This window comes from Symphodus melops (assembly GCF_947650265.1).
Source record: "Symphodus melops genome assembly, chromosome: 2".
Taxonomy (NCBI): Eukaryota; Metazoa; Chordata; class Actinopteri; order Labriformes; family Labridae; genus Symphodus; species Symphodus melops.
In genome coordinates this window covers 18643267-18655389 of record NC_136692.1, presented here as the reverse complement: position 1 = coordinate 18655389, position 12123 = coordinate 18643267, and the positions used below count along the sequence as shown (strand labels likewise).

The following is a 12123-nucleotide window of genomic DNA, read 5'->3' as shown; positions in this document are numbered from 1 at the left end:
ATGTGTGTACAGTACTTTTTAACATTAAATCTTTACCGTCTTCCCTTTCAACTGACATACATTATATATCTTCAGTTACAATACATACATCCGTAAATCAATTGCACAAGGCCATTTTACATCATCGTAAAATCTCCAAAATAATAAAACGGTAAGTACGGTTACCCAGCTAAGCTTGAGGAGAGGAGGAGAAGGAATTTGTATTGAAGATGGAGAACATCTGATTTGTTTGTCTGCCTGAGAATGGTTGAAGAATATTCTGTGGCTGGGATGTTGATTGAGTCCCTGGCTGTCAGTATGAGCCTGTTTATTTTTTGCCTTTGATTGAGCATTCACATGACTAAACCAAGCAGATATACAATATCTCTACTACTACATGATAAAAATAGAAAAAGCAGGACAAAGAAGTTCTATCATTTGGGTCATTTGTTTAACACGTTTCTTCTTACAGTCTTTTAATCTGCAACTTGATAAAGGGAAAACCTGATCTAACAGACAACATGACTTGATTACTCTTCAAAGGACACAAATGAACAAAAACAATGTTTTGTTCATTATTTTTTACTCAGTAATTTGTATCTGTGAAAAACTCCTTAAATCAAAGTTCTCTTGTATATTTTGCCTCTCGGGAGGCTTTGATTAATGTTCCTCTTTGTTCTACTATAGACACATCAATCCATGGGGATTTCCGTTTGTTTCTTAGTTCCATGCCTACAAAAGTTTTTCCAGTAACAGTGCTTCAAAACTCTGTCAAGGTAAGGACATGTGCACACAAACACAGATAAAGTTATAGTTGTTAAAGATCTGATATAGCTTCTAGACTGTGGTGGTTTTCAAAGCCTTAAATGCCCTGAGTGAATGCACTCTTTGAATGTGGTGATGTTTTTGGTCAGTGGTGAACTGAAAGAAGCAATTTGCAGCTCCTGAAGGAGAATGTGAGCATAGCTTACTCTGAAGAAATAGCACAGCTTCTAACCACCTGAGTGTTGCTAAACACTGTACAGAAGTATATTTTACTCTGCACTCAGCATGCATCTAACATGACATGCATCCAGTAATTTTTCCAAGTAAAAGCCTGAACTGTCTTATCTTTGGTGAGACATAAACACTGTGCCCTATCAGTCAGGTCAGCCACGTATCTAATAATACATAACTCTTGTCTTTCATAACATCTATACCCCCATACAGTGTGTGCTGATACTGACATGATCTATTAAAAGACATTTACACTTTTAATCAGGCCGTTAACATTTCTGCTGTAAAAAAAAAAGGCATTTTTGAACGGTTGTGTATGTGACTTCTGTGACTTCTGCAGCCATCCTCAAGATCTCAAAAGATTATGTTAGCAAATGTTTAATTTTCTGTGTGCCAAAAAGTTTTTTTGCCAAGCTCTAGCTGCTTGAAAATGTTAACACATGTTTTGATTAGCTGACCTGCAGATGAATCCTACAGATCTCAATGAAGTATTCAAAAGGTTCCATGTAAGAGAATTGCTGTAATGCTGACTGTCGTAAATGAACTTGAGCTTGTACTGTATACAGTAGTGCACTTTCATACGCCACCACTACCGTCAAAACATCAGTCGCAACTTGGGGTTAAATGTCTTGCCTAGGGACACATTGGACATGGGGTTGCAGGAAGTAGCTCTACACATTCCGAGTTGGCCAACTCTACCTCTGATCCCCAAGGGTAGAGTTGGTCGACCGACTTTATTACTGAGCAACAGCCGCCTCATAAGGGTAATTGTAAATTAAGTCACCTGGTTGCTGATGTTGCTCTGGTAAATATTTCAAATGATAATAAGACCACTAATACAGCTCAGATAAAGCACTTTTAAAACTGGTGTTAAAAATAAGTCATCATTTTAACTGACTGCCTTAATGTGTAGCAGGACCATGACCACAAGGCTATCCAAGGAATTTGGTAGCCAAAGCCAAACTCATATCGTCTAACGATCAGCCATCGTGTTATGTGTGCCTCTGTGTTGTTGCTTCCGCCAGGTGACTAATGAGCCCCCTAAAGGCCTTCGTGCCAATTTGAGACGCGCCTTCACTGAGATCTCCAGCAGCTTCTTTGAAGACCACATCCTGGGAAGCCAGTGGAGGAAGATCGTCTTTGGAATCTGCTTTTTTCATGCAATAATCCAGGTTAAATATTGTGTTTAAAACCTTTAAAAAAGACTAATCATTACTGCTTTGATGCCTGAACATGTTTGCTCTCTTGCGTTCGTTGTGCTTTTGTTTCAGTTTGCTTTGCTTAAAAGGGCACGCATGTGAATGTTATTCTATGCTTTTTCTAATATATATATTTGACTTGCATGTGTATAAGGAGCGGAAAAAGTTTGGCCCTCTTGGTTGGAACATCGGCTACGAGTTTACTGACAGTGACAGGGAGTGTGCTTTGCTTAACCTCAACCTCTACTGCAAAGACGGCACCATCCCTTGGGACGCTCTCATCTTCATAACTGGTAGGAAAGTTTCCACACAAAGATAAGTGTTTATGTTTGCATGAAGGTTTATCTAAATGGTTATACTTGTAAATGCAGGGCTTCATACCTGGGTATGGAATACATGACCACAAGGTCAAAAAATGGTTTCTAATGTTAACCAACTTACTGACCAGTCCTCAACAAGACCCTAAAAACCATAATATCGTGGCTCTTACATACAGTAACCAGAACAAAAATGATATACAACAGAAAACGTTTCTCCTCAATACACCAAGCAGAACTTACATAAACAGATTAAAGACCTATTGCATGGAGTAAGTAAAGCACATGCTGCATTTTTTATGGTTATTTAATACATTTAGTCAATGCATTTGTAAATTCTTATTAATTCTTATAACATTTTTATTCTTGTTTATGAAACATATTCATTAATTTATTTTACTGAATGTATATTTTAATTAGTTTAAAGAGTTACTTTACGTTCACATTTTTGTAGTCATACTGACCAAAACAAAATCGTGACACATGTTTAAGCAATCCATGAATTACTTTACATGATTTGTAGTTAAAAAAAAAAAAGTATGTTTCTTTCTAGGAAGACTTTAAACATGTCTCAAACAATAGAACGACAAACACACAGATTCTGTTTTACAGACTGTATAATGTACTGTAGCAACATGGGCGATCTTTTTTAGATTAGACTAAACAGATCAAGAAGGGCACAGGAATTAGTTTTGAATACCTGCGGGTGTCTTTGCCAAGAAAATCTGTCTGTTTCAGGACCCTGTCATTTCTCTTTGCAGAAACAGAATATAAAATGTCCAACTTTATTGTTAAAATATCCTGAAAGAGTTTAGAAATAGAGGGAGAGGGTCATTTGGTCTGTGATTGGCAGAGATTCCTGATGAAAAAACTAAGCTAGTTAGACGGCTAAACAGCTAGTGGTCCTGCAAGCATTCTCTAGGTACTCAGGACAGGGAACCATCACGGACTGCTCATGGGAAACTGTGCCAACTGACAGAAATTGGGAAAGACATCCAGTTGCAGCTCATTTAGCAACCTATCACCTCGTTGTGAAATTGTGTGTCCATCCTAGAACCAGGTCTTAACAGGGAACTCAGACTGGAACAAGCCAACAGTAAAAAGAGTGGCTGAAGTGAGAATATCTGGTTCACAAGATGTTTACATTTACTGTATCTTGTAGGAATAGCATTTGAATAAATACAGTAATAAAGTAAGTAATGTTTACCATAGTTGTTCAAAATGTAGGTAATGTTTTTCTTCAATCATCACTTTGCCTCTTTATATTATATTTTATGTTTTTCCTCAATGTTTTTTGAAAAACATTTCACAGCTAAAATAATAAATAAGTATAGTGTGCAAGTTTGGTTTTGAGCCTTTTTATCTCTGCATTTCTGAAATGTCTGACTTTGGCATTTTACTGATGGTTTCTGTCTTTTTTGAAGGCTCACTTTATCTTGACATTAAGTTATCATTGTTGACCTCTTGGCAAGGAAAAGGAGAAAAATACAAACAAGAAACTAGACTGTTTGTAACCTCAAGTGAAATACTACTGTACTTAAAGTAACTTTCAGTGCTGAAAATGAAGTGTTTCACTCTCATTTAAAGCTGTTTTCCAATCTGTCCTGAACTCAAACTGCTTTCCCCTGGATCTCCTTAACCTTTAGTGGTTTGTGTCTCTTCCAGCTGAGATTACATATGGAGGCCGAGTGACAGATGCTTGGGACCAGCGCTGTCTCAAGACAATCCTTAAAGACTTCTTCTCACCTCAAACACTTAAGCCTGACTATACCTTCTCCCCCTCAGGTATTTTATTGCACTCACACTATACAAAGTGGTACTATACAGTGCTTAAACAGGATTGCCCCTCTGGCCTGCTCTCACACTGCTCCAAGACTAACCAGGCCTGAGCAAAGTTTCCAATTGTATATAACATTATAATATATCAAATGCATGGCTTTACATAAGTACAAAGTGTTCTCAGTTTACAAGACAAGCAGACTCGAGAAAAAAAGTGACACACGGTTGAGTCGTCATCAGCACATTGGAGAAAAATACTAAGGAAATGGCATCTACTTTACTGCCTCTGTGGCTTATTTTAGTCAATTAAGTCAGATAAACCCATAACACTCCGAGATGCATCGATAATGAAGGCTGTCCACGTTGTGTACAAATGCTTGTTTTGTACACAAACTGTACCAAGCCGAGGCACACCTCCAACGCTCTGGACTTCAGGGATAGAAAGTTTGCTTAGGCACGATATGGATAGTGTGAGTGCGGCCTACTCCCCTTCTTCCTTTCCAACTTTTTTTTTAAAGGGTGCAGACAAAATAACAGAAACTTGTACGAATATTATGGGATATATAATGTTTTGTTTACAGAAGTGTGTTTGTCTGCATGTTCATGGAATTATTGTTTTTTAGAGTTTATCGACTTGTGTGTTTAAGGTTTCTACTACAACCCAGAGACAGATAAACTTGAAGAATATAAGACATATATTGAAAGTCTTCCTATCATAGATGACCCTGAAGTTTTTGGCATGCATGAGAATGCCAACTTGGCCTTCCAGGTAAGAACCACAAATATAATTTTACAAAGTGTCAAGTCTTTGGATTTGTTTTTTATCCAATGTTTTGTTGACTTGATAAGGCCTGGAAGATCACAGAGGACGCTTTACAACTGAAATTCCTTTCCTTGAATATATTTTTCACGACATTTATTCTTACATATTACTGAACAATCCATCAGGAGTCTTTAAGAAAATAAAACATGCTAAATGGTCTATCTCAAATTTCAAATAATTAAACATACATGAGCATCCTTCATTTTATTATTTCCATTTAAACAACAAATTAAAACAACAAATTGGGTTAATATAACAATTAAATTAATCTGAATTATAGACATTTTTCAGTCCTTTACATTTTATAGTTTAAACAAAATCAGAGTTACTTTCTTTAATTAGTTGTCATTTGAACTTCTGCATTAATTGTTCCATGTCAACAGTAAATATGATCAAATGAGATTTCAGTTACTTTAATGAACCCCAAATTGGGCGTTAATTGCCCCAATTGAAATACCGTGAAAGACGTAAAATAGTTTTAAACAACCAAGACAAATAAACAGCTACTCTGATAAATGAATCACAATCTTAATAAATAACACAATGTAACTTTACTCCAACCAATATAATGTGCAAGAATCAATAAAGAGAACCTGCCAGCTAACCTGACTTATCCATTAACTACACAGCCTGCTTCATTGTAAATGAAGTATTAAGTTATAAGACCATGCATCCCTCTGTGAAATAAACAGGGTACATTTAGCACAGGTAATCCAACAAAGAATGCAAATAATACAAAACACTTACTAATGGCATCTGAACCAGTAAATACACTTAACCAGTAAATATATTTTAAATTCTATTGCCATTCTTTCTGCCTATCTTTCTGTAAGTCTGTGAATTGCCACAATTAAATTTATTTTTTTTTAAAAACAGAAAAATTAAAGTGGAACTCTGAAATCATGAAATCTAAATCTGCGCTTTTCTAGCATAGTTTGGGTCCACTATTGTTCTTAAGGGCAACATTACTCATGGATTTTTCATCAAATTAACAAAAAATACATTCTGCTATTCATGGGCTTCTTCATGATAAATCTGGAGCTGCTCATTCATTGTTGCTTGTGTTTTATCTGTTTGCCTTAACAGCGCCAGGAAACTGTGACTCTAATTAACACCATACTGGATGTCAATCCTCGCTCATCAGCCTGTCATGGAGCAAAAAGTAATGATGACATTGTCTGTGAGCTTGCTGAATCCATCCTAGCTAAGCTACCTGGTACGTACATAGTTATACATAAATACTCCCCAATAGGGTGTAATCAATAAAGAATCAGGAAATTCCATTTTGAGTATTTGTTATGAAATATTTTGGCTTTATGTTGTGTTTAGAAGTAGAAAACATATTCTCTATTTATATGGCTGTGGGGTGGGGATTATTAAGAAGGGGGTAAGGAGGAAACTTAATATTACAAAACTTGAGTTTTTGAGTGTGCAATGAGCACAGACAAGGGCCCATAAGATTCTGGGGGGGTTCACCGTTTAAACAAAGCTGCTCGTCGTTCTTCAATAATCTGTTCATTAGTAAAGGTGAAAAGACTTTTTTTTATAGAATACTTGTCCTACAGAAAGGGATTTGTGAAGTTAATGATGTATAGAGACTGCTAATTCAGAATTTTTTAATTCCCCATCGCATTTGATTTTATGGAATGTGAAGATAAATATGGATTAAGGACCTTAATAGTGATATTAGAGAAGACTTTTGGCAGGAAATGTTTTCATGATCCAGGTCTCCACTCCCTCATGCCCATTAGACTCTGCCAATGATCCTACCTTCACAACAGGGTTCTCCATTCGCTCTGCAGAGTCTCTTTGCAGTTTTAAGAAAAACTAAAGTCCCAGTTCTTTCAAGAATACCTACGACCTTAATAAGGATGATCTCGATTGATGATGATGATGATGATGATGCTAATGACAATGATTTGTTTGATAATGTCAACTTTTAAGATAGTTTCTGCATACTCTATACATGCTCCAACTAGGTTATTATTAACATAATGTTTGGTAGCAGCCAGGATTATTCTTAGGAATTTTCTTCATGTTCTTCATAATTGGAAGAGCCACCATAAACTGCTGCCTTTAAATGGAATTCTAAAACTGAAAATATGTAGGAACTATTTTGTAAAATGAATTGTCTTATGCTATGTTTTCTCTGTCCATGTTTGCAGAGCGTCTGGACATGGACGAGGCCCTGGAAACTCTGTTTGTCCGAGACGAAAAAGGCTGCCTTAACTCACTGACAACTGTTTTGAGCCAGGAGACAGATCGATTCAACAACCTGCTGAGAGTGCTTAGGGTGACATACATAACTGTGACCCTCTAACATTCACTTTTCATACATATAATTGAAGTTGTGTAACTAACCAATAGCTTTGGAATTCATTTTTTAAGTCTAATTTCATTTGCAAATACTGCAAGTTAAATCATACTTTTTAAAACAAAGAAATGACCTGCGGAAGTCAATAAATGCACAATAAACAAATGAACATACGATACTCCTATATATTAAGTTACCATGTTTTTATATAGTGTGTGTGTTGCATATATCCAATAGACTCAACATTTTTATAAAGCTTCATTGCCCCTTTTGCAACCTTATTGTGATGCATAACTTTTTTTGTGTGTGCCCAGATATCTCTTATCACGTTGCAAAAGGCAATAGCAGGTCTGGTTGTGATGTCAGAGGAGATGGACCGCATATACACAAGCTTCCTTAACAACCAGGTTCCCACCTACTGGGCAAACTCTGCCTATCCTTCTCTCAAACCCCTATCCTCTTGGGTCAGAGACCTAGCCCTCAGGACTGTTTTTATCCAGGTTTGTATGACAAATAAATGCACATATATAAGTTCCCCTTTTCAGTATAGATAACAGAAAAGTAAACACACTAGAGATCTCTGAAAACATGGAAAAAATGAAAGGTTAACATCATTCATAGACTGAACATTTATTATACTAAATACAAAAATTTACACACACACACACACACACACACACACGCCAACAAACAGGACAGAGAGCTTCATTAGTTTATAAGGTGATCGGTATCCTTGTTTTTGTTCTTGGTTAAGCAACAGCTTAATTCAACGTTCAGACAAAACGTCAAGACATTAATAGTCTGATATAGCCCTTACAATTTACACATCAAAATTCCTCAATTCGGATTGAGGAGCTTTGATAGAGTATTTAATTATTCTTGGAAATTTCAATTGTTAATGTAGAATATGTGGCTCTATGATGACAATGCTATAGTCTGTTTCAAGTCACATAAGGTAACACTATGCCTTTAAGATGAATGCCATTTCTTAACAAAAATACTTGAATTATATCTCTCCCTCTTTCACTCTCTCTCTTTTCTAGACTTGGATCACACAGGGTCAACCAAAATCTTTCTGGATCTCCGGATTCTTCTTTCCTCAGGGCTTTCTTACTGGTAACTCCCTGCAGCAAAAAATAGCTTGGTTTTCTAAGAATACAAAAACATTACGAATTTTACAATTTAGTTTGAAACGATTTTATGATGACCGATGTTTTTAATATTCACTTGTGTCTCCTGGCCTGTAGGGGTGCTTCAGAATCATGCCAGGCACTATAATTTCCCCATTGATGAGCTCAACTTCCGCTTCAACATGATTTCAGTGTACAGAGATCAGGTAGCAGTTTGTGAGGCTCTTAGCACTCTGTCTCACAACGCTGAACTGGAAATGGATGAGAAGGTAGTTGAAGGAGCTGTGTGCCTGTTGTTAGATGTTTTAGGATTCTGGTAAATGTAGTAAGTGCTTTAAAACAAGAAATGACTCTTTAAAAAAACTCATTTTTTTACATTTGAAATAAAAGTTATATACTGTAAGTGCTAAATTAAAAAAAATATTGGTAGTCCTCTTTAGTGCTTTTACAATAAAAGTCACATTCATTGATTCTTATTCACAATCAAAATCTGATGCGCCAAGGCTGAGGTTAAAAGCATATCTGGTTGGGCCTGGATTCATTTTGATGACAATGGAAGCACTAAGTGTTAACCTTGATTTGAAGGTCCCACATTATGCACTTTATGGGGTTCATATATTTAATTATGTAGGACCTTGTGCTACATCGAGCCAATGGGTCTTGATCAGTGACGTCTTTGTCTTGTGATGTCACACCACATATGTTCAACGAGGATGGCTAGGGACTGAGCTTTTCTAGTAGCTATTGCTCCTGCTAACAGGAGGAGGTAGGAGAAGCTGCATTTCCGTGAAATTTTGCAAATAGATACTGAGCCATTTAGCCACGCCCACTCATTATACCCACATGATAAGTTTTACTTTCCGACTGGAATCATGTGTGTGACGTTTGGTGAGTCTATGACAATATTAAGCCCCTCAAAAAAAACCACTTCCTGTTTGCGAGGCAAGGCGTTGTTTGCGGCAAGCAACGCGTCTGTATGGGGAAAGCGTTTGAGCCATTTTGCGACCATTTTTTACAAAAATATAAAATTTTTCACCATACCCGATGACCTTAAACATTTAGGTGAATTTTTGTTCACATTCAGGCACTCAAATAATGGTGGCAAAGTCGCGGAAGAAAAAATAAATAAACTCCACCTAAAAATACTCCTTACTCCTTTGCACTGTCAGTGCTTTGGGCCATAACTATGATAGGTGCATATTCTGCTACATAGCGCGGAGTCAAATTGACCCCAAAAAACACAACTATGCAAACAAATTTTTATAAGGGACACTGAGAAAATATAATGATCATTTATTTTACAATTTTTTTTCCCCTGATTAAATAAGAAAAATCCCCATATATGAAGCAACTCACAAACACTTTTGCACATATCAACCAAGTCACTTGAGATACGATGTTAACTAATTTACAATACTGGAATAATCTCAAAACACAATCATCCAAACTGCAGACTTTTTTGTATTGAAGAGGATAAGAAACTGAGTTTTTGTCCTTTTTCCGACTCAGAATTCTGACTTTAAAGTCATAGTTCTGACTATCAGAAAATTTCAATTTCAATTCAGGCGGTCAACATTTGAGAAAAGGATAAGAACTTTTAAAAAAAACACCTCTGCACTTTTGCAACTAATAAAAATTGAATCCAAAGGAAATTGCAACAAACACAAACACAAAATATTGTGTTTTGTAGTTAATGCTTGCAGGACACTGGCTGTCAGACAATGGCAAATGAGAAAGTGTACTGTCTATATCGCTAAGTATATTAACTCAGGAGAGAGAAATTAAAAAGGATATTAACATATTGTTGACGTGTATCTCTCATTGATCATTCCTTTATCTCATTTGTGGAAACTACAGTTACCAGAGCCTGAGAATGGTGTGCTAGTGCATGGAATGTTCATGGATTCTAGTCGCTGGGATGATGACAACATGGTGATTGAGGACGCATTACCAAGAGTGATGAACTCAATGCTGCCAGTGGTGCACTTTGAGCCACAGCAAAACTATGTGCCGGAACCTGACCTTTATCACTCTCCTCTTTACAAAACCTCTGTCAGAGCAGGGACCCTGTCAACTACAGGTACTACAAGATCCCTACACCCGCCTCTATAAATACCCTTCTTATTTTTGTATATAAAGGCAAGATGTGTCATTCTTTATACTGAAGGTTTAGGTACAGTTTTAGGCTTAAGAACATTGTGTTGTAAGTTTATGTAAATTTACCTCGACCATCCGTAGTTCTTGTCTTTCATTTCCAAAACAATAATTTTACAAAAAAGCACTGTGACTTTTATTAGTTAGTCTACTCTTAACACCATTCATTTATATCTCATTTCAGGTCACTCGACTAATTATGTTGTGACAGTTATGCTTCCATCCACGAGACCCAGTGACTATTGGATTTCCAAAGGCTCTGCTCTCCTGTGCCAGTTGGATGACTAAATCTGTAATAAGGAAAAAGTGGAATGCTGAATGCAACTAAAACATATGCCTCTATGTGATACCTTGAATTAATTTGAAGCTTTCATGGAATTATTTATACAGCTTTACACCAACATTATTTAAGCTGAAAACACACTTACTGGTACTTTAAATTCCTTGTGCAAACCCTTATGAGCTTTTAATACCAGTTTTAGCAACAAACAAAAAGTCATTTGTTGAGCACATTTAATAAAAATGATGATATAAAAGTGCTCCAACCAACCAGTTGAGAAAGCCATGATGACTTGGACTGGGGAATTTTAATGTACAATTAGGCTAAGGTAGAAAAAAAATGTTGTGTCCAATTTGTGTCACTGAGTGATGATGTCTTATTAAATATAGCTCTTAAAAAGTCATGGCTGACTTCTGAGTTAGCAGTTGTCATGGCGACAGCTTAATCTTGTGGCTCTCCCAACAAAGTTTCTAATTGATTCCTCCTCGGCCAGAAAATGAGAATTAATGATAAGAGAAGAAAGCTAAGTGAAAAATATGACAAGAACTAAGAGAAGAGGGGCCACACAGACTCAAGGACAAACTCAACACCAAGACGAAATGACCAAAGATTGCTCAGCTAGCATAGCTAGCCACTCCAGCTACTCAGACTCTGAAATGTGTCCTGAAACAACAGAGGCAGCTGACGATGCCACTAGCGCTGGCACTATAAACCATACTCAGAGAGCTTCTCGCCAAGACAATGAAAACAACTTTCAAGAATTGAAAGAGGAGATGAAAAACATCACTGGAAGAGTGACTGACATTGAAAACCGCGTTATGGAAGTGGATGACGGAACACGGCGAGTGGAGGACGCAACCGTTGAGCTGATAAAAGAGCAAGAGAAACTCGCAGCAAAACTCACCGAACTGGAAGGCAGATCCAGACGAGATAACCTCCACTTTCATGGTATAGTGAAAGGTTCAGAAGAAGATTCAACATCAATCTCAGCCTTCATAGAAGGGATGTATGAATGCAGGAGCTGGGAGGGCATGAGAGCAGCAGGAGTCGTCTGAACAATGTGGTAAAACTGGTCTTAATTGAAAAAAATAAATAAGGATAAACTTTATTGATCACCCAATGGGGGAAATTTGGATGTAACAGCAGCTCAAA

General features: G+C 36.9%; 1 protein-coding gene across 1 annotated transcript in view; it reads left to right on the top strand.

Annotated features, from left to right (window-relative positions):
• Nucleotides 1-11051, top strand: part of dnah6 (dynein, axonemal, heavy chain 6) — a 58611-nt gene extending 47560 nt beyond the window's left edge. The window contains exons 71-82 of the mRNA XM_079336848.1: nt 667-755; nt 2001-2147; nt 2329-2467; nt 4157-4276; nt 4918-5039; nt 6180-6309; nt 7259-7386; nt 7722-7907; nt 8451-8523; nt 8655-8806; nt 10395-10617; nt 10876-11051. Of these exons, the coding sequence (XP_079192974.1) occupies nt 667-755; nt 2001-2147; nt 2329-2467; nt 4157-4276; nt 4918-5039; nt 6180-6309; nt 7259-7386; nt 7722-7907; nt 8451-8523; nt 8655-8806; nt 10395-10617; nt 10876-10979 (1613 nt within the window). The 3' untranslated portion in view covers nt 10980-11051. The remainder of the gene's footprint in view (nt 1-666; nt 756-2000; nt 2148-2328; nt 2468-4156; nt 4277-4917; nt 5040-6179; nt 6310-7258; nt 7387-7721; nt 7908-8450; nt 8524-8654; nt 8807-10394; nt 10618-10875) is intronic.
• The last annotated feature ends 1072 nt before the right edge of the window (nt 11052-12123 follow it).